General features: G+C 37.9%; 1 protein-coding gene across 14 annotated transcripts in view; it reads left to right on the top strand.

Moving 5' to 3' along the window:
* Macf1 (microtubule actin crosslinking factor 1) overlaps window positions 1-23,010 on the top strand; it is a 347,832-nt gene that overhangs the window by 118,204 nt on the left and 206,618 nt on the right. For 7 of the 14 annotated variants that reach the window (XM_058570873.1, XM_058570886.1, XM_058570876.1 and 4 more), the window contains 3 exons: window positions 8,001-8,062; window positions 20,538-20,627; window positions 22,041-22,136. In XM_058570873.1, coding sequence (XP_058426856.1) covers window positions 8,001-8,062; window positions 20,538-20,627; window positions 22,041-22,136 — 248 coding nt within the window. The remainder of the gene's footprint in view (window positions 1-8,000; window positions 8,063-20,537; window positions 20,628-22,040; window positions 22,137-23,010) is intronic. The other 7 variants (XM_058570880.1, XM_058570874.1, XM_058570882.1 and 4 more) reach the window with 1 other exon arrangement.

The raw sequence follows: 23,010 nt of genomic DNA, 5'->3' as shown, positions 1-23,010 counted from the left end.
TGTTGCCTCTGCCCTAGTTTAGGTTCATAGATTTCTTTCTTGGTCTATCACAGTAGACTTCTAACTGGTTCTTTTACCAGTTAGTTAGTGGCTTTGGTATAGTCTGGCTTTTCTTCAGTTCAGTGCCAGGTCAGTCTTCCAAAGCACACTGATTTAGAAAATTTAATTGTTGTGCTTGTTTTGGCAGCACATATACTAAAATTGGAATGATACAGAGAAAATTTCATTGTCATCTCTTTGTCTACTTAAGTACATAGTCTTTACTCCAGCTGTCTGGGTTCTCTGTGCTTTGACCTCAGCTAGCTGACCTTGCTACCCTACTTTTTCATTACATTACTAACATTCCTATTACATTTATATTTCGTGAAACCCATCCTGTGTACTCCAAATCACTGTTTGTTCTTTTATCTTGTTTGGAATTCCTTAATCCCTTTTGGGCTGCCAAAATCCTATTGTAATTCAAGGTTTAACTCAAACACCATGCGTTCCATGAACTCTTCTCTTATATCTCTGTCAGAATTAATCAATTCTGTGTATCAGTATTATTTTGTGCAATGTGTCTGATATCTTACTTTCTTGGTGTATTAATTATTTACATGTTGGTCTCTGCACTAATTGTAAACTTTATGAGGTCATGGAACAGGCCTATTCCATCACTGTATTTCCCTTTAGATTTCCAAGTGGTAGGTACTTCTGGATTTCTTGAAAAACTTGTGATTTTTCTGTGGCCCACAGGGAAACAAGCAGAAACTCTTCTCTCATTTGTTTTTTGGATAATTCATGATGCACAAGGAACTATGTTCATCATTCATCATTCCTATGTGTTGGATCAGAACATAGAACTTTGTACCTCAGTGCAAGCTTTCATTTTGTGCCAAGACTATTCGCAAGTTGTTCTTCTTAGAGTAGGACAGAAACAAGTAAACAGTGATCCCTGGGATAATCACCTAAACAAACGAGTCTAGGAGATTGGAAAAGCTCCTGGAGGAAATCATAGTTAAATTGAATACTGGAGAATGAGTTGTCAAAGAGGGGAGTTGTATTCCATGCAGAGGGAACAGTATGTACAAAGGCAGGCATAGAAAGCACAGGAAACTACATTTAGGGAAACAATTTTTAACAAGGTTGGAAGTTAGTTTTCACCCAAGAGTGGAGAGGAGTGAGTTGCAGGCAGGAATCATAATGACTCTTATATCCCAAGTTGAATGGAGGTATCAGGCTTTGGCATTGGATAGATTTGAGCTCAAATTTGACTCTTTTTATCTTGTGATCTCTGGCAAGATGCTTACCCTCTCTGGACTTCATCTTTCTAATAAATTAATACCTAAACTTATAGGACTATTGATCATTAGAAAGAATATATGTAAGGTGCTTAGCACCTAAGTGCTAACTTAGGTACTCAGTAGATGCTAACTACTAATGTTATTAGGAGAATAAAGATTCACTGTAGATTTTTAAGGTAGAGAGTAACAAGATTAGTTTTTCCAGAAATATTGTTGGCAGTATTGAGAAGGATACATTAGAGCAGGGGTAACATTTAGAAGCAAAAAGAGTTCAATTTTTTCTTCACCCATATTCCCTCTTTCCCTTTCTTCCTTTCTTTTTCTTTTGTTTTTAAAGATGGCAGGGATTGAATCCAGGGTCTTACATGTGCTAGGTAAGCACTCTACCCCTGAGCTTTATCCCCTGAGCTTTTGAGTTTTGTAATAATACATGCCATTTTAAGTCTCTCTTTTCCTGATCCTTCTACTCTAAAAGGCTCCTGACAGGGCTCTTAGAAAGGTTTTTGTTTTGTTTTTAATGGTGTTAAGGATTGAACCCAGGGCTTTGCACTCTATATGGAGCTGCACTTTTAGCCCAAGAGATTGTTTTTAGAGAAGGTGAGTTTGAGTAGCCAGGCGTGGCGCACGCCTGTAATCCTAGCTTCTTGGGAAGCTGAGGCAGGAAGGTGGGAAGTTCAAAGCCAGCCTCAGCAAAACAAGGTGCTAAGCAACTCAGTGAGACCCTGTCTCTAAATAAAATAAAAAATAGGGCTGGGGATGTGGCTCAGTGGTTAAGTGCCCCTGAGTTCAATCCCTGGTACCCCCTCCCCCGCCAGAAAAAAGAGAGAGAGAGAAAAAAAAAAGTTGAGTTTGAGACAAACCCAACATTTTAGAGGTAATTTTATGAGAGTGGTGTTTGGCCCTGAGCTGAAGGGATGGATTTGAGAATTATCAGCCTGTAGGTTATAGTTGAAACCATGGGAGTAGATTCAACCATTCTGGGAGAAGGTAGAGAACAGGCATTCCTATCTTGGTGGTTTTTATGTTTTGTTTCGTTTTTAAAGTTCCAGATTTCTTCTTCTTCTCCCATAACACCAAAAGCTTTGCATATAATTTTAGTGATTCATGAATGTCCCTTTTCAAGCCCATCCATGAAGTCTTGGTTCTTGGGTCCATTATTTTAATAGACCTCTTTTCTTCTTATTCTGTAGTAGTTTAAGGATGAGTAAACGTTTCAGGAGTGGGCAGAAGAGAGGGAACAACCAAAAAAGCAGGAAAACTAAGGTAGAACAGAGTATCAGATTCAAAAAGGAGAATGTTTAAAAGATGAAGGAATGATCTCTTCAGCCATAGAGAATTAAAGTGAGATGGATCACTTTAATTGCCACTAGGTTAGGTGACTGTGGAAAGAGCACTCACAGTGAATTTGTGGGGCTATAAGCCATAGCCCCATGGGTGAGTAGGAGGCAAGAAATAGAGTCTGAGCATTGTCATTACACTTGCTCAGGAAGCCTGGGAGAGAGAACTGGTGGAGAGGGAGAAATTGAAGATATACAGGTCAGTGGATAATTTTTGGATTAATGTTTCTGAAGAGAAGGGAATGGTGGGTTCCATGTGTTAGGTGGAAGGACAGACTTAGGTTATAGGGAGAGACAAATCTTCAAGTAAAATCAAAATAAAGAAAATTAGAGTAGTTATTTGTGGCCCAGAGTCTGGAGACTTGTTGTGGTAGTTTTAATAAAGTTGGAAACAATATTAAATCTTCTAATTAAAGGCTTATAATTTGGTAACCATTAAATGATTGATAAGCCATCAGTGCCTGAAGTATTAGATCTAAGAATTTCTCAGTGGAATAGTGGGTCTCTTTGTTATCATTTCATAACCTTTAGTGGTGAAGAGAACAAGAAACGTTAAAAGAAATTTCACCCTTTCTTTGACTGTTTTCCTCTCACAAGAGAGTACTTTCTGTAAGTCCTACCTTCAGTGTTAGGTAGGGGATCTTAGCTGGGACTGGAATTGTATTAGTCTGACAAACCTAAAATTTATTAAATAATTTGAAAGTCTGAACTGTTTGGCGCATTCTGAAGATGTGTATAATAGGTAAAGTTGCTTCTTGGTTTTCCTAGTGAAATTCCTTGCTAAAATTTTTAAAACATTTTTTGGGGCAGGGGGTACTGGGATAGAATCCCAGGATGCTTTACCACTGAGCTACATCCACAGCCCTTTTTTATTTTTTATTTTGAGAGAAGGTATATACTAAGTTGCTTAGGGCCTCACTAAGTTGTTGAACTTGCTATCTTCCTGCCTCAGCTTCCTGGGATTACAGGTGTGTGCCACCACACCTGGCTTGCTAAAACATTAAAATGTAAAACTTCAGACCCTCTAATATCCTCTGTCATAATGTATAAATCAGAAAAGAGCTATCATGTTATTGATGGGCTTGTCAATGTAGGATCCTAAGAAAGGATCCTCTAGCTTTTCAGGGCAAAAGAGTTCTATAAAATCCTTTTATAAAGAATTTACAGCTCAGTTCTAGGAATCTAGCTCATCTTGAGAAGGGCTTGCAATCATGTTGCCTTTAATAAATATATTTAGAAAAAGTACTTTGATCCTTTTCCTTCCAAATTGAAAGTTAGTTATTTAGCTTTAGGAAGCATGACTGATATAAGACCTTGAGGCTCTCTAGAGCATTATCTTCATGGAATGATGGAACGACTTGGTAGATGATCAGAAAAAGATTCAATTTGTCACTCATATCTCAGGTCTAAAACAAACAAGGCCATGGACTAAAAAGAAATCAAATGAATTCTACCTCTTAAAAATACCGACTAGTTTAAAAGAAAAGCTGTTAACTGGTTTCTTTTCCATCTGTGAATTGTTTGATCTGTTACAAAAAATACCTATAATTGTTGTAGAACAAACAACACGCCCCATCCCCTCTGTGGGGATGAGCCCAGGTCCTCAGAGTGCTGGGCTAGCACTCTACTACTGAGCTATAACCCCAGCCGCTATAGGAGAAATTCTAAGGAAAAAAAGCAAAAAAGAATACTGTGTCTTTAGAGAGAGAACTTTGTAAAACTAGAATAAGACAGTTCTTGGTTATGTGGGTAATTAGTATAATGAAGCAGAGTGGGTCGGGTATTGTGAAAATGTTGGGCATAAAACTTGGAGTTAGCTCTGATTTTTCCATCATGGCTGAAGGTTCTAGCACACAACTGATATTTATTGGGGCCTTAGGGGTTTTACATATCAAACTGGATTATTTTAAGTGATTCAGGTCCAATTTTATTTTGTGTGTTTCTTTAGCCAATCTTTTAATCATGTGTTGGCTAACAGGAAAGCTTTTGTTTGTTTATTAAGTTCTTTCTGTGTCAAACTTTAGCTGTTAGAAGTTGTGGGAGACACAAAAAAGTAAAGCATGGCCTCTTTCTTCAAGGAGTTAATGATCTCATTAATGATATAAGAATAAGCATATTAAAAGCTCAGAAGTCTAATTATGTAAGTGCTGAATGAGTGATTAGCACAGTAAATATCATTAAAAAAATTGAAGGACAAAGAGACTATTGGGAACTGAAGTAGTTGGGAAATGCAGCCAAAGTAATTTTTCTCAAATACAAATCTGACCTCTTATTCTGCTATTTAAAACCTTTCAGTTCTTCCTTTTATGTATAGGATACAGTTTGGGCTCCTTATCTAGACATAAAAGGTCAACATTTGGCTCATGTCATCCTACCTAGTTTGAGTCTCATCAACTACTTAATATCTCCACTTCAACCGTCCTTACTTCTGTGCAGTTTTCTGAACATAGCTCTTTGTCTCCATGAATTTGTATTATATGTAATTTCATGTAGTAACTTTATCCTCTTTATCCTTGCCCTTCTTTTTCTGGTTAACTTTTTTTGGGGGCGGTACCAGGGATTTAACCTAGGGGGCATTAACCGTTGAGCCACATCCCTGGCCATTTGTTTATTTTTTTATTGTGAGACAGGGTCTCCCTAAGTTGCTAAGGCTCATCTCTAAATTGCAATCCTCCTGCCTCTACCTCCTGAGATTCCTGGATAGTCATTTTTTATGATTAGTTAGAGTAACTCCTAGGAAACTTTCACTAGCTCTTTTCACTAGTCATTTCTCTTTCCTACTCAGGTACGCCAAACCACACTCTGTGCTTACCTATTATAACACTTATCAGGTGGCATTGAAGCATTTCTTTCTTTTGTTATACTTATCATCTCTTTTGAAAGATAGAAATTATGATGTAATATTTCTGTAACCAGAGTCTAAGGGAACTATTTTCAGTCTACCAGTCTTCCAGCTGAGCTATTTTTGTCAACTCTTGGGATCTTTTGTAATAAAGATTTATCCAAAGGATAAATGAATGAATGAAGAAGTTGGATAAGTAGCATTGGGAGAGGCGGGGAGGAAGAGAAATAATATGTCATGCACTGAAAATAAATAGTATGAGTGTCCAGTATTTAGATGAGACTAGTTGCAAGCTGGTTCTGATTCAGTCTGGAGTTGAAATGGGCCTGAAAAGGATTATGATGAAATCAGATAACTTAATCAGCATCTAAAAAGATAAAAATAGGTTGGCATGATTGGTTAAATCTAATAAGAATCTTGGCTTCAAGTACTTGAAAACCTATTAAGTGAAAAATAATTAGACTTAAAGTCCTAACAGTCTCAAATGAGAGCCAGTAGGTAAAATTTATAAGGAAGACAATTATGCCACTTTATAAAACTAATAAATTGGTATATTGCTTTACAAGGTAGTAGATTCTCCACTATCTCAAGAATATTATAGATAAATGTAAGATTTGGACAGACCTTTCAACCCTGAATGCAAGATTCTTTGTTGTTGAAGGGATTCATGTTATCAGCAAGGAATTAAACTGGATAACTTGTAATGTCCATCTCATATTTCTGTGGTCCATAGTAGGAAGAGAATTGTTCCTTGCATAACAGTGAAGGATTCAAAGTAAAGATAAAAAACCAAAGACAAAATTGAGGAAGTGCTTACCGATTGGTTACAAACTCAGCAAAATAGGTGGATAAGTGAATTCACCGGGGTTGGAGAGAGTGTGTTGGCGCTGTTTGGAAATGGTGCTATGTGCCTTTTAACTAGGAAATCTGTAAGAAGAGAATGGCTGGGCAGTAGGGAGAAAGAACCTCACTAACGTTTGTGTGAATAACCAGTAAACCAGATTTATATACTGCTGCAGATTTCTTCTGAAATGTTCTCTGACTTGGGAAAGAAATGAAAGAATCAAGCAATGGCGGTAATTCAAGTTTGAAGGTTGTTATCATGAACGTGAGAGCTCCTGGTGAGAGCAGCTTTGAGTGGCTAGCCATGCTGTCTAGCACAGACTGGATAACCACAGAAGTTTTCAATGAAGGGTAGAGTAAGGATGGAGTGGCTGAAGATGAGAATGGGGGAATAAGAGATTGATAAAGGTGACTGCTGCTTAATAGTTATGTTTGGAGAAGGAATAAGGCTTAGAGCATGGCAGTGTGGTGGCTGGATGTGAATTACAGATCAAATTCAGTGTAGCCATGTATGCTTGGATGCATTGTCAGCCTGTGTGTGATGTTTATATGGAAATAAAAAATGTGAAACAAGTTGTCAAGGAAGGTTAAGGTGGATTTCCTGTAAAGAAGGGGATGGGCAAGAGGAAGTGACCAACGACACCAAGGGTGATTTGAACAAGATGGTATAGGGGATGGTGTGAGTTTCAAATAAGTAGAAAAGGAACAGGGCTAATGGCTCAGTGTTCTGAAAGTGGCTCTGGGGAATTGGGGTGGGAGAAAATGAGTCCTTAGCAGGACAGCCTCTGTGGAGCAGTCATTGTCAAATATTGACAGTCATATTTTTATTAAAGAGGTGAAAAAATGAGAAAGGGGGAGTTTGCCTCTGTAAGACTTATGAGAAGAGTCAACATACCTTATATATAATCAGAGAAATGATAAATTATGATATAATGGTGTATTAAGAATTGTAAAGCAAAAATAAATAAATAAATATCACCCCCCGCCAAAAAAAAAAGAAGAAAGGGAGGGAAGAGATGGGCAAGGAAAAGTTGGCTGCTTGTAGTGGTTGGTGAGGGAAGTGGAATGGAGGAAGTACGGGGGTAGGGGAGAGAGGCAGTACAGCCTTGCTCAGGCAGATTGATGTATGACAAGGAAGTTTTTTTTTTTTGTACTGGGGATTGAGCTCAGGAGCACTTAACCACTGAGCTGCTTCACCACTGAGCCGCATCCCCAGCCCTTCTTTGTATTTCATTTACAGACAGGGTCTCACTAAGCTGTTAAGTGCTTTGCTAGTTGCTGAGGCTGGCTTTGAACTTTTGATCCTTCTGCCTCAGCCTCCTGAGTCGCTGGGATTACAGGCATGCGCCCCCAAACCTGGCTGAAGAGTAAGATTTAACCACTGCAATGTAATATCCCACTCTACCCCTTCTTTTGGTGGTATTCACAGCTTTGGCCTTCTGGGACTTATTGAGGGAATCATTCTGTTCCCTGCTCAAGTGGATTTTGAGATAAGTGATTCTGTCTAAAATCAATAACATGGTCAGGACCAAAGAGGAAGGCCAAGCATTCCTAACAAGAAGGCACCATCTCATGGTTCTGTGGGTAAAGTCAACTCTTATGTGGTCCTGGAAGAACCAGAGTGTGAGCAAAGCAGGGGTGTGAGAACTTGTTGATTGCATGGTACTAAATCAGTGTCTTTTGTTTGCTTTGCAGATGAGCGGGACCGGGTTCAGAAGAAAACATTCACCAAATGGGTCAATAAGCACTTGATGAAGGTAGGACTCAATGTCTGTATGCTGCCTTAGCACCTCAAACTGTTCTTGAGCTGCATCTATCTTTCTCTCAGATGATTCAGATTGCTCACTGTGTGCTTGGGTCCATGAAGATTCACATGTGACAGACTAACTCCCTCCTCCCCCGCCTCCCTCCCTCCGTCACCCACCTTCCTTGTCCCCTCCCTCCTTCCCTCCCTCTCTTACTCCCTTCCTCCTCCTTAGTCATAACAGTGTGAGAACAGTAGCATTACATGCTATTACCTCAGAAGACTGTGATGGAGGATACCAGGTGATGATTCCTGGGATTCTAAGAACACTTTGCTCCTAACTTTAAAAATTATTTTATAAACCCTTTTCTTTATTTTTAAAGCTGATTACTATGTAAGGATGGGACAGAAGGGACTTTGTTTTCTCTCTAAAGTATATAAATCGTAAATGTTCCATTGATGGATTTTTATAAGAATTTTACCACCCTGTAAATCAAGATATAGAACATTCCCAGAATGACTAGAGTTGAGAAGATTTTATTATTAAAATCAAGGCAGAGGGCTGGGGTTGTGACTCAGTGGTAAAGAGCTTACCTAGCACATGTGAGGCACTGGGTTCAATCCTCAGCACCACATAAAAATAAACAAACAAATAAATAAATAAAGTTATTTAAAAAATCAAGGCAGAGACACTGTGGTGGCAGTAGGATCTGAAAATAAAATTTGTGAGTTCTAATAATTCCCACTGCTGGGAAGGGTCAGAAGTGATCTCTTAATTGCCAAATCTAGTGGCCAAATTTTATCTTCCTCTTATTTGATTTCTCTTTAGCACTGGACACTGTTGTCTATCCCTTGAAACCTTCTCTTATATATTGACTTCTAGGACATTGCTTTTTCCTGAATTTCCTCCTCCCTGTGTGAATGCCTTTTTTCTGCTTCTTTCACTGGCTTTATTCATCTCTGACTTCCATTTGCTGTTCCCCAGAGTCCTAACTTTGACCATTTTCTTGTTTTGTTCTCTGTATTCTTAAGCAGTCTCATCTGTTTTAGTCATAGGGATATTTTGATTGCTGGAATGCAAAGAAGCACAAGTCAAAGTGGATATAGGATGATCTCTTAGAGTCTGATGTCTAGATGCAATGGAACTTTATGAAACCAAAATTTGCCAGCAGCTCCTCTCTGTCTCTTTTTGGGGGTCCCCTGCATTCATTTCTCTCACTGCTCATTTGTGGTGAGCTGTGATAAGATACATCCCTGAAGTGGCATGGTCCTAAAGGCACAAACAGAAAATCTGATTGGTTGGGGGTTTCTTTTCCTCCTTGGGTTAGTGGTCTTCCTGTAGTTCAGTAAACTCTGGCCCAGGAGATGGTTACATACACTTGTTTAGTGGGCCCTGAAAATAAAAGTCTTTAGACTTTAGTTTCAAACTGAAAGACCTGGATAAAGAGGCAACTAGAGAGCCTTTTCCTGTATTCTTGTCCAATCCAAAGACGTGTATTTCTCACAGTGTACTTGACACATGCATCTGGATGTTACTCAGGCATACCTTATATTTGACACATCCTAAATTGTTAAATATTTTCATTCATGTACCTAGATTCCCAAGTTAGGAATGCAGAATCATATTTGATTTAATACTGTCAATAATCTCTCCCTTTTTGCCGAATCTAATCACCATCAGCTTGGAAAGATAGCTTACATTGTCTTTTCTTCTCCATATTCATCACCTCTGCTCTTGTCCAGGGCTTCTTTATCTCTTGTCTTGACTATCATAATAGTTTTCTAACTAAGTGTTCTATAATGATAATAGTAGTAATAGTTTATAGAGGGCTTCCTGCAAGTTAGACTTTGCTGTTTTTGGTACCAGGGATTGAACTCAGGGGCACTCAACCACTGACCCACATCCCCAGCCCTATTTTGTATTTTATTTAGAGACAGGGTCTCACTGAGTTGCTTAATGCCTTGCTGTTGCTGAGGATGGCTTTGAACTCGCGATCCTCCTATCTCAGCCTCCCAAGCTGCTGGGATTACAGGTGTGCACCACCACGCCCAGCTCAAATCAGATATTTTATACCAAGTCCTTTATGTGAATTATCTCATTTAATACTTCAGTGACCTTCTTCTATAGGTTCTATTAACACCCCCCCTTTTATCTGTGAGGAAAGTGAGGTTGAATACAACTTATTTAAGGCCATGCTGCTAGACAGAGGCACACTGAAATTTACAATTCACACAGCCCAAAGTCTGTAACATGTGTTCTTAACCTGCAATGCCTGGCTCTGCCTACCTTTCCAGGCTCATAGTGCCAAATTCCCCTCATTCCTTAAGCTTTTGCTGAACTATGTATAGGCATGCTGTTTAATGGCTCTGTATCTTTGTTCGGCTTCTCTCTCTGCTTGGAATACATTTCCAAAGTCTATTCTGACCGTATAACACTAAATTAACACCTCCTCAAATAGTTTGGTGACCCTACATGTGGGATCTACTACCCTTTTCTTTGTATACTTATGCATGTTCCTTATGTACTTCTGTTATAGCTTTTTTTTTTCCCCCTTTAATGGTGCTAGGGATTGAACCCAGGGCCTTATACATGCTAGGCAAGCACTCAACCAACTGAGCTATATCTCCAGCCCCTGTTATAGCTTTTTATATACATTATGTCTTTTTGCCAGATTGTAATCGGAAGGCACACATTATATCTTATTTTTATAGTTTCAGGACAAAGAAGGAGAAAGAGGGGGAAAATGTCTGTTCCGCTCTGTAAATTGCTTCAGTGGCTACCAGTTGCCTCTAGTTGCTGGTACCTAACTCTGTTACTATGCAGAACTCTTCACAACCTGTTCCCACCTACCTATTCAGTTTTATTTCCAAGTAGATTTCCCTGTGTAGCCTGTACTCTAGCCAAAGGGACAATTCAATGCTCCTTAAACCTTATGTACTTTCACACCTCTTTGTTTATTTCTCTCTCCTTAGAATTCACTTACCAGCCTCTCCTGCTGGCCATTGCCCATTTACCCTTTAAGGATGAGCTCCAGTATAACCTTCCAGAGACTCTGACTTCCATCTCTTAGCCTATTTTAATTGCAATTCCATCTCTGTTCCATGGCATTTGAAGAAATGCTTGTGTGTTCGCCTATCCATCTCCTCTTTTAGAGTGTTTATGGAGGGTTGGGGCAGTATTATACTATTTTCTCTGTCAAGTACTACGCTATGAGAAGTGCCCAGTAATTATTTGTTGACTTGAATAAATAACATTTTGATAGTACAATGGATCTGACTTGATCCTTCAATAATCCCAAAGAAGATAAAAATATTGCTGGGTGTGGTGGCACATACCTGTATTCCCAGCAGTTTAGTAGGCTGAGGCAGGAGGATCTTGAATTCCAAGCTACCCTCAGCAACTTAGTGAGGCCCTAAGCAACTTAGTGAGACTCTCAGAATAAAAAGAGCTGGAGATGTGGCTTAGTGGTTAAGCACCCCTGGGTTCAATTTATATATATATATATATATATATATATATATATATATATATATATATATATATATATGAGAGAGAGTGTGTGTGTGTGATATATATATCACACACACACATATATGTGTGTGTATATATATATATACGTGTGAAAACAGTATAAAATACTTTTATCTTGTGTGTGTATACGTATATATATATATTATAGTATACACACACACACACGCACGATAAAAGTATTTTATACCCTCAGTTTTCACAACTAAGGAGAGTGAGAATTAGCGAAGTGAAGTGACTTTTCCAAGATCATACAACTAGTGAGGTGTGGAGCTAAAGCTCAATCATGAATCTTCCAATCAGAATCAAAATCAATAGGTTATTCTACTAAACATTCCCCCACTTAACTCTCCTTTCATACCTAACAATTGGGAGAACTGAACTGATCCTGCCTTAAGCTTGTTCCCTAAACATTGTAGTTGAATTCAGATGCTCTGACTTCCTGCTGCTCATTTGTAGCTGGTGCTGCCTGTTGGGCCTCTGCCTCAGTGCTGTGTGTTGACAGGAGGCCCTGGGAAAGGAAAAGCTGGAGGAACACATCATAGCTTTGTTAGAAATTGGAGGCCAGCCAGAGCTTTACTTAAACCCTTGGCTATTTTTCATCTCTTCTCAGGCTGGCAGCCTTACAATTCCAATAGTATTTTTTCATTTTGGGAATTTTAGAAAGAGGTTCACTGCTAATCAGAATCATTGCTCTAAGTTGGAATTCTTTGAATTAAGGAACTGAGAATTAGAGATCAAGATCTGTTTTTTGCAACTTGGGCATCCCTTGCTTGGCTGTCTAGGTATACCCAAATTAATGTTGTGTTTGGCAGAGAGACCAATGTAAGGTTAAAACCAATTAAGCCCCCCAAGTTCTAGATTTAGTTGATCTGGAATCTCTTGAGTTTCTAAATATCCCTTTGGGAAACACCACATTGTGTTCTGGAATAGTAAATAACTCTTTATTAATTGACAACAGAATTGATCCATTCTTAAAAAAGATTTGTTAAGGATAGAAGCAACTGAAATATATAACAATCTAATTAAGAATGCAAGCCCACAAACCTAAGAATTCTGTTTATCATGGCAGAATCATTAAAAAGAAAAATCTAGAGTTCTAATGAGCTCTTTTAAAGTTATCTGTACTATATTTCTAGGGCCTGGTAGCTGATAAAGAGTGTCTTTAGAGAATGTTAAAAAAAAAAAAAGTTCAAATATGTGCTTCTCAGGACGAGGAGAAATGCTTTCTCTGATTAGTTCCTGTTGACTTAAGGGGTTAGTATCTGTAAAGGAAAGGCAAATATTTAACCTAGCAGATGGAATAATCTTTGCATTTTTATTCATATATATAATCTAGAAAGCACTAGCCTTCCTGGAATTTCAGTTAGAATTCTAGATACACCACCAAAAGTTTTTAAACTCTAAATACTCACTGCCGTTTCCAACTGTTCTCTGTGTATTGTAGGTTTTAGTTGAACAGATGGTAACACTAATGAGTCCACGCACTGTTTGCTGTGCAGCCTCCACCATGGCCACACAGGATAGTTCACCAATCCCCAAACACTGGACTTTTGCAGCTCTTAGCTTCTTCATGTCAGTGGGAAATGTCAGAAGACCTTGGTAACAGAGTTTAATCAAAGCAACTGACAAAGGGTGCTGGTTAGAGGCTGAGAAAAGGAGGGTTGCTTTTGCTTCCTAAGTGTGGCCCTATGGTGGTGATTCCTGGCTGTCTCTCTGCCTGGCTCTGATTATTCAGGGCTTGGTTTTACTCTAAATGCACCTAAACCCCCACCAAAAGTTTGCTCCTTCATTTGGATTTGAGCTTTACTCTGGATTCTCTATTCACTACACCCTAGTGCCTGCCTTTTAAGTAAAGCTACTTAAAAGCTACTCTCGTGTATTTTAGAATCATCCTCATCCTCAGGGAACCCTCTATTAATATTGTTGACTGATATTATCAGTAGAGTCTAAAATTTAGGGAATTCTCAAAACAGATGATAGAATTCTTATCTGCTAAGAGACTTACCCTTCACTCCTCTTCTCACTCTGCTCATTCCAGTAGGGATTCCTGGCTTCCACTCTGCTCCTTCCAGTTGAGCCCAGATCTTCTCAGAGTGAAAAGTCTAGGGCAGCTATAGTCTGTTTTTTAGTGTTAGACTTTTTCTCAAAGAGAAATTTGGCTGTTGAATCCATGTGGAATTCCCCTCTTACAGTTGAGAGACTTATCAATTCATGGAAGCATCAAAGCTATCAGGGTAGCATCATTTCCCCTGTATGTTTTAGTAATTGTAGATGAGGGTAAAAAACATTCTTTCTCTTCATAACTTTCTCCTCTGACCTATGTGTTGCACTCAACATAGTTTGGGTCAAGGAAATTGAGCTGCTTGTGTTTCCTTCTAATACATAGTCTTAGAGGAAAGCCTTTCTGAATCAAGTTTTCTGTGGATATCAAAGAATGCTATATCACAATCCTTGGTTATTTTCTTTTGTTGAAGGATTTTTTTTTTTTTTACTGTTTAATATTGTTGATAATATGTCATTTTGACCCATCAAGCATAGAAGCCTTGTAGAGGGAAAAAGCACAACTGGGAATAAGGAGATAGTTACTTGGACTCAATTCTTGACACTTCTGCACTAAACGATCTTACACAAGTTACTTAACTTCTTTAGGCAATGATTTTCTCATATGTAAACCAAGTGCATTAGAGCTAAGTAATCTTTAAAGTCTCCTTGGGCTCAGATTCTTATTTCAAGAACTTAAGTGTAATTTATTCCTTTTGTTAAAGCCATCTAGAAACTAAGGGAATTGAGTTTTCCTTGCTTATTGATACTTGGGGATTGGGATTGATTGGCCTAGGTTAGGATAGACTTGGTCTCTCAAAATTTGACTGTCCGGGGCTGCAGTTGTAACTCAGTGGTAGATTACTTGCCTAGCATGTGTGAGGTACTGGGTTTGATCCTTGGCACCACATAAAAATAAATAAAATAAAAAGTATTCTGTTCATCTATGACTGGAATTCTGTTTTAAATTTTTGAACATCCACTATTTTTTTTTTTGTACCAGGGATTGAATCCAGGGGTGTTTAAAACTAAATCACATCCCCAGCTCCACCCCTTTTTGGAAACAGGGCCTCACTAAATTGCTTAGGATCTTGCTAAGTTGCTGAGGCTGGCTTTTAACTTGTGATCCTCCTGCCTGAGCTCCCACGACGCTGGGATTATAGGCATCTGCCACCATGCCTGCTGATCATCTACTAATTTTTGAAATAACTTTTTTGAGATTTAATTAATGTCATATAAGCCACCCATTGAAAGTATGCTATTGAGTAACATTTAGTATAGTAACATAGTTGTACAAACATCACCACAATCATTTTTACAACATTTTGTCACCCTCAAAGAAACCCTGTTCCCCCTAGCCATTACCTCTAGTCTCCCTATAGGCTCTGCTTACTTGTAGGCACACCAATCTACTTTGTGTCCCTATAGATTTGCCTGTTCTGGATATCCCATAAAAATGGAGTCATATAATATGTGATCCTTTGTAACTGACTTCTTCTGAGCTACATTCCCAGCACTTTGAATTTTTTATTTTTGAGACAGGGTCTTGTTAAGTTGCCAAGGCTGGCTTTGAACTTGTAATCCTCCTATAACAGTGTTCTAAGTCACTGGCACAGGTGTGTGCCACTGCACCTTTTTTTTGTTTGTTTGTTTAAATAACTGACTTCTTTCACTTAGCAAATGTTTTTAAGGTTCATCCATGTTGTAGCATGTATCAGTATTTCATTTCTCTTTGTTGCTGAATATTCTTCTTGGCTGTTAATGCTCCTGTGAACATTGATTTACAAGTTTTTGTCTGGACTCATATTTAGTTCTCTCAAGTAATATACCTAGAATAGAATTACTAGACCATATGGTAGCCTGTGTTTAGCCTTTTGAGGAACCAAAGTAGCTGTACCATTTCACATTCTGCAAGAAGTGTGTGAGGGTTCCAGTTTGTCTACATCCTCACTAACCCCACTGTATGTCTTTTTTATTATAGCCATCCCAGTAGGAGTTATCTTTGTGGTTTTGATTTATACTTTATTTATGGCTAATGATACTGATCATATTTTTATGTATTTATTAGTCATGTGTAGTTGGAGACATTCACTAATTTTAATAGCAATTCTCTCTCTCTCTCTCTCTCTCTTGCTTCGCAGTGCTAGAGATTGAACCAAGGGCTTTGTGCACACTAGGCAAAGTGGTCTACCACTGAGCTACATTCTTAGCCCTTAACAGTGACTTTCTTGGGAAGTACAAACAGGGAAGGTCTTGAATAGTTAAAAGTTTTCACTTCTTTTATTTGTTGACAGAAGAACTTGATTATATTTATATTGATGCTTCTTTTTTTTTTTAAGAGAGAGAGAGAGAGAGAGAATTTTAATATTTATTTTTTAGTTTTCGGCGGACACAACATCTTTGTTTGTATGTGGTGCTGAGGATCGAACCTGGGCCGCACGCACGCCAGGCAAGCGCGCTACCGCTTGAGCCACATCCCCAGCCCCTATATTGATGCTTCTTAAGCACTTTTCGCTTCACTTGGTGTCTGACTCTAAAACTTACGATACCTAGTCTCCTGGATTTTCTTTTAAGAGATTTGTGGAAAACCTTAGAGGCAAGTATGCATGTGTAGAGGGAGGGACTTTAGACATGTATTGAGTTCTTTGGGCCATTCAATAGCTGTATGGTTTTGGGATGTTAATTGAACTCATCTTTGCATTTAAAAAATTGCTGACATAGAAGCATCAGTAAGTATGAGCTGGTTCTGTACCTTTCTCTGGGTAGAACTGGGTCCAGTATGCTTTGGAAACAGAATACTGTTCCCTGTTTTGGGACATTCTCCAGGAAAAATGTCTCTCCATATTCCCCTCCCTCATCATCTCTGTACCTTTCTGTTTTTTTTTTTTTTTTTCATAAACATTTGGTTATTACGATCAAAGATTGAGAGACATAATAAACTAGTATTCACCTAAATTTCTTATATGTTTGAATTTTGCTATTACAGTTGTAAAACAAAACTGAAATTTTTTTAGAAGGAGCTATTGAGAACTTGATGTGAAATTAACTTTACATTTAAAGGTAACTCCTTTTTCTTTTTAGTACCTGGTGGTGTTTCAGTTTCTAGTGGTAACATGGTGCTACTTGGTTTTTAAGGCCTATGTAAGTTATTTAAATAATTATTCACTGCTCACTCCCAAGTTTTATACCACATTAAGGTCTTATCTATCAAAACCAAATTTGTCTTCCTCTCTGCCCCCCATTTATAAAGAGTTTTTTCAAAATAAGCAAAAACAAAAACAAAACAAAAAACCTTAAACACTGCAGGGGAATCCAGGAAAGGTGGCACACACCTATAGTCCCAGCTACTTGGGAGGCTAAAGCAGGAGGATGCGATGAGCCCAGGAGTTTGAAACCAGCCTGGGCAGCATAGTGAGATCCCATCTTCCAAAAACAAGCAGAGGAATCACATATGTCACATAGTGTACTGGTTCCCTTGAGTAATGAAAAGAAACAAGATTGTATAATTCATGGCTTCAGGTATATGTGTATGTTATTTATTGCAATAATACCTAACAAGGATGGTGAAATTTGTTTAAAAAAAAATTCCTTATTTGACTTAGTTGTCTCTTCTCTTCTTAACCTTTAATATCAAGCATTTAATATTTTCTAACCTTTTAAAACCTATCACTCATTTATTTATAAAATTATTTCCATTGTACCATTCTCTTATTTTCATAAAAAAGGAAAGTTTTTTTAAAAGTTAGAACTTTACAGTTATATATAGTAGTTGGGTTCATCCCAATGAATTCATACATGCATGGAATTTGATTTCCTTTCATGATACCCGCCCTCAATCTCCTTCCCCTTTCCCATTCTCCTTCTGCTATACCAGACTGTCTTGCTCATCTATTAATTTATATTTGATTTTTTTTTCTTTTGGGTTACACATGATAGTAGAGCCTATTCTTTCTATTTTTGCATTGAGATGAGGTTCCCTGACATATATTTATATATGCATTAACATGACAAAAGGAAACTTTTTTACTTATTTGTGGGAACATTAAACAATCATTTCTTAGTCTTCATCCTCTTTGACCTCTGCTTTTGCATTTAGTACTGCCAGTCATCCATGCCTTGATTACATTTTTCCTTCTACCTCCTTCCCTGCTCCTGTTGTCCACCTCCCTCCCTTTGTTGATTGCTTTTCCATCTCCTACCTTTTAATTCTGTGTATTCCCTAAGGCTCATTCCTTAGTGCTGTGCTCTTCTTTCTTGACCCTAACCCAGAAAACCCAACATTTCCCAACTGTAGCTAGCCCTCTGTGCATATGACTTCTAAACTTATTGACCCAGATTGAATTCTGGGTATTTCTAGCTGCTTCAAGAATATTTCCAGGGCTGGGGCTATAGCTCAATGGCAGAGCACTTGCCTAGCATGTGTGAGGCACTTGGTTCGATCCTCAGCACCCCATAAAAAAATAAAATAAAGGCATGCTGTTCATTTGCAACTATAAAAAAATAAAAAGAAAAAAAGAACATTTCCATTTGTAGCTCCTTCACTGTCATTTTGAATTCCACATATTTGAAATTGAACTTCTCAAATCGGCTCCCCTTCCAACCCTCATGACTGCTTATTTCTGTTAGTGATGCACTATACTTGTTCTACACTGAAAGCTTGAAACATTGAACCCAATTGAGGGAGGATGTTGAAAACTTTGAACCAAATATTAAATTTTTAGCAATTTTGTAAGTTGGTTGCTAAACACAGCCATTATTAAAAATTAAATCTATAAACTTACATTTAAATTATGTTTAAAATAAAAGTAATAAATGCTCAAAGCTCTTCACTTCATAATTATTTTACTGCGCATTGTTTTTTCTGTTTTCTATGCTCTTGAGATTAATTATGTCTATTGATAGAAATAGTATATAAAGGTGTGCTACTGTACATTTCTTCTCAATGTCTTACCTTGAAATTGGTTGTGGCAGGAGTATTTATACCATGGAAATCAGCAAATGCTGAAAGCTGAGCTAGGTATCTAGTGTAGTTCATTGTCTAGTGATGGAGAAAGTGTTATATTGCAGGTTAAACTTAACAGTGTTCATGTCTAGAGCTAATACAACATTCTTTCACTATTTGAAAACTATGATTCAATTCATCATGAACCATTTTCTCCAGCTGAATAATCTACCTGTGACCTTCTTCTTCCTTTACACACAACACATACTATGTATTTCCACTTTTCTACCTAGTCTTGTGTATTTTTCCATCTTTTTACCAAAATATTGGCTCATCCTCTAAGTTCCATCTCATCCAGGAAGTTTTCCCAGATTTTCCAGCCTTTGTTTTTTCCAATTCCTATTCTGCTTTGAGTGCTACATTGAATATCATAATTGGGAAGTAATTAGTGGGATATAGTGGTGCATGCCTGTAATCCCAGCTACTTAGGAGGCTGAGGCAGGAGGATTGCAATCTTGAGGCCATCCTCTGCAGCCTAGTGAGACCCTGTCTCAAAATTAAAAATAAAACAGGCTAGGGAGGTAGCTCAGTGGAATAGTATTTGCAGTTTCCTGAGTTCAAGCCCTAGTGCCCCCAAACAGAAAAAAGAACTATAGTTTTCCATTGAAATGTAAAAATCCCAAATCCCAGCCTGTGCTTGAAAAATTATAGTAACTAGAAATCCATTACTTCTGAAAGTAGCCTTTTCTATTGTCTAGAAAATTACTTATGTTAAAAAGTATATTCATCCCATTTTCACTAGTCCTGTGATTCTGTATTGTGAGCATCACTTGGTGAGTTGTTGCTAGACTTGTAAAGAATCAAGTCTTACTTAGCTTACAGCTTAATGACCAAGCTTCTCAGAGCCCAGCTTCTTCAGTTTATTCTGCAAAATGGGGTAATAAATGAATTTCACAAGGCAGTAGTGTGAATTAAATAAGTAAAACTTGATTGTGGCTGATCATAAAGCGTAGTAGTTAATGGCAAAGACTCTAAAATCAGAGAACCTAAACTGAGGCCAGTTTTCCCACTTGGTGACCTTGGGAAAGTTATTTAACTTTTTTGTATCTTGTTTCCTCATGTCTAAAATAGGAATAATAATAATAATAATAATAATAATAATAATAATAATAATAATACCTTACAGATGTGTGGGATAGTTAACACATAAAATATTTATTAAAAATTAAATCTATAAACTTACATTTAAATTATGTTTAAAATAAAACAGCCACACCTTTCTCCAAAGTGAGATCTGTTTTTCTATAGTCTTGGTTATAAAATTGTAATTAAGTTTTCCTACAAGGAAAATAATTCCCAAATTCACTATTAGAAGCATTTAGTAAGAGAGGGGTTAAATTGGAGGTACATCCCATGAAACATTGGACCTAGCATTTACTTTCTTTTCCAGCACTTGGAAAGGTTTTCCTGACACCAACTGGACTCATCTGTCCTTCATTAGCCATCTGATTACATTTTGACCCATAGTAATTCCTGAGATATTTGTGGATAATTAAGACTTTCCATTTCTTTTTTTTTAATATTTTTATTTTTTCGTTGTAGATGGACACAATATCTTTATTTTATTTTTATGTGGTGCTGAGGATTGAACCTAGGCCCCTGCACATGCTAGGCGAGCGCTCTACAGCTAAGCCACAACCCCAGCTCGACTTCCCATTTCTTTATCCATACTTTGTAGAATACTTTTCAGTGTTGCTTAGTGTACGTAATAATTTTGGCTTCAATTTAAAACACACATACACATCTTTGGTAGCATTTCATATGTATTTTACCTCTACTGAGAATTCTGAATTTTATTTTTGCTTCCAGTTTCAAAAATTTTAATTTGTTTTTACCTAGAACCAGAGATTCTGAGGTGGATAATAAAATGATTCCAGATCAAATAACAGTCAGTCTGTTCACTTTCTTTCACAGGTCCGCAAGCACATCAATGATTTGTATGAGGACCTACGGGATGGCCATAACCTGATTTCTCTGTTGGAGGTACTCTCAGGCATCAAACTGGTGAGCTTCTCCTTTCTTGTTGAGTGCTGGGCAGTGGCCCAGGTGTTTGGAGTTTTTTTTTTTTTTTTCCAGTTTATCTCACTTTCTCCCTTGGATGATTCATTGAGTCTCACAGATAGGGAGAGGTGCTAAAGTTGATGTCTGAGCATAGCCCTGGAGAGCAGCTCGTTTGGGCTTCTTGGATAATTAAATATGGCTGCCTTCTCCCAAACTGTTTTAAATATAGCTTGTGGGAAACACCTTCCTGTGTGAAGGCAGATCCTGACTGCTGATCATTCTTACACTTGCTTTATTTTTGAGGGCTCAGAATAACTCACTTGTGGTCTCATTGTTTCATATATTTGAGCCTAATGGAAGCAAGTGCTCCCAGGTGGTTCACATTCTTTTTCTAGTGTCATAGACAATGCAGTTTTCATTTGGATAAGCCCAGGGTTGAATATTGGAAACATCTGTTGGTAAAGAGAACCGAAGAGCGCCCAGCTCTAGTAGTCTGTGAATCCCACCCATTCACTGTCTTTGGTGATTTCTTAGTCATTGTTATGTTTAAAAAACAGACTTTGGCACATTAGATTTTACTGCTTCAGTGATATTTAGCTCCTTGTAGGATTGGGGCTTGGCTTCCCTTGGGTCTTTTGTTTTGGTTTCCTTTTTTTTTTTTTTTTTTTTTTGCCTGTAATGCAATTTTTTTATTATTATTTATCAATTTATCTATTTATTGAAGTATTGAGGATTGAATTCAGGACCTCGTTCATGCTAGGCAAGTGCTGTACCATAGGGCTACACCCCACCCCAATTTTATACTTTTAGTGGCCAAAATTGATAGAGGCTTTTATTGGCATAGTTTGCACATGTAATTCTGGTTCTCTTTTGGCCCTCATTTGCAAGTCTAATTAGTAATCAAAATTTCATTTTCACTGTGATGGACTTTATTCTTCACTTAAAATTAAATTTTGGACAATAGGCTGGTATATTTGATGAATTTATAGTGAATTTTATTGGAAAGTGGTCCCCTTTGGTAGCATTGCTTACAAAACAGATTAAAAAACTCCAATCTAATTTCTTTTCCTAATCTTTGAAAATTTACAATTATTTGTGGAGATATTCATTGGATATCATCTTTTCACCAAAACCCACCAAGATATCTCTTTCACTGTAATTCTCATTGTTTCTTTCTCCCTTATTGAGAGGGTAGGTGGCAATGGAGAATTGAAGATGTGTTTTAACTTAAGGAATGTTTGGTGTACCAGCTCTGATCTTGATTTGGTTTTGTATCTCTTTTGATGGTGGGGGAGGGTATTTTTTTTTTAATTTATTTTTACTTTTTTTTTTAAATGTTGCATTTATTTCCATTTCATCTTTGTGTTGTGAATTTCCTGTTCCTTTGTGTGTCTTTGCCTTGGTTGGTGGTCAAAGGAGCCAGCAGGGCTGAAGAACCTCCGTCTGGTGAGCATGCCCTCCTGGCGCCATACAAACAGCGAGGAGCAGGAGGAGGAAGATGATGATGATGTAGTAGGTCCTCCTGGGGGTGCTAGCATCCCAGCTGGCACTGCTGGCACTGCAGGGCCATCAGAGAGTCTGAGGTTCTCTAGGTCTCCAAGTAGCTCAGTCACCAGTTGCTGCCTTCTCTTTCCACTTGGGAATTTGGATCCCAAAGAAAGTGGCTGAACCTAATTATGCCTCTTGCCACTGTTAGATGATCCTGGAGTGGGAATTGTTTTGCTTAGCTGAGAATGGTTGGCACAAAAAGAATCCTGGTGTTTGGAGGTGTCAAGTCCCTTTGTGACCTGGAGACCCATAGCTTTCTGATGGCCTGTGTTGTCCGAATACACATTGCAGTCCAAATTGTGAAAAGTTTAGTTGACAGCATGACAGTTAATTAATTGCTCTCAGCTCCAGTCTAGACTAACTGGTACTGTCTTTCCACCTCTCTGGCCTCTAGGTTCTCACCATACACCATTCCATTTGTTTTCAAAACAGCCTGTTGTTTGCAAACTCACTGCATGGACATATTCTGGCCTTGGTCAATAATATCTTAGTTGGCTGTAGAGGACAGAGATTTAACTTGCATGTTCTGAGACTACTTGTTTTGAGTGGAAGATACATTAGAAGTCAAGATTAGAATGTGTAGAAGAAGGTTGTTTTTTTTTTCCTCATAGATCCCAAATAATAACCCATAATCTTTCTCTAGAAATAGGATTAGACAATATCCCAGTTCCCTGTCCTCTTAAAAGTCATATTTTGACTTCATTTATCTCTCTTTCCCATTCCTCAGAATCTTGTTTTGCAATCTCTGTCATGTTTTAAGCTGTCTGCACAATTAGTTTAGCTGAAGTGACTAAGAAGAGGTTCTTGCTAAAAAGGTGTTTCTTAAACCTTTGACTTA

Source organism: Marmota monax, unplaced genomic scaffold, assembly GCF_021218885.2.
Source record: "Marmota monax isolate L192 unplaced genomic scaffold, Marmota_monax_Labrador192_F-V1.1 WCK01_AAM20220418_F8-fsc00008, whole genome shotgun sequence".
In the NCBI taxonomy this organism is placed as follows: domain Eukaryota; kingdom Metazoa; phylum Chordata; class Mammalia; order Rodentia; family Sciuridae; genus Marmota; species Marmota monax.
Note: the sequence above shows the minus strand (reverse complement) of the source record. Positions and strands in the feature narration are given on the sequence as shown.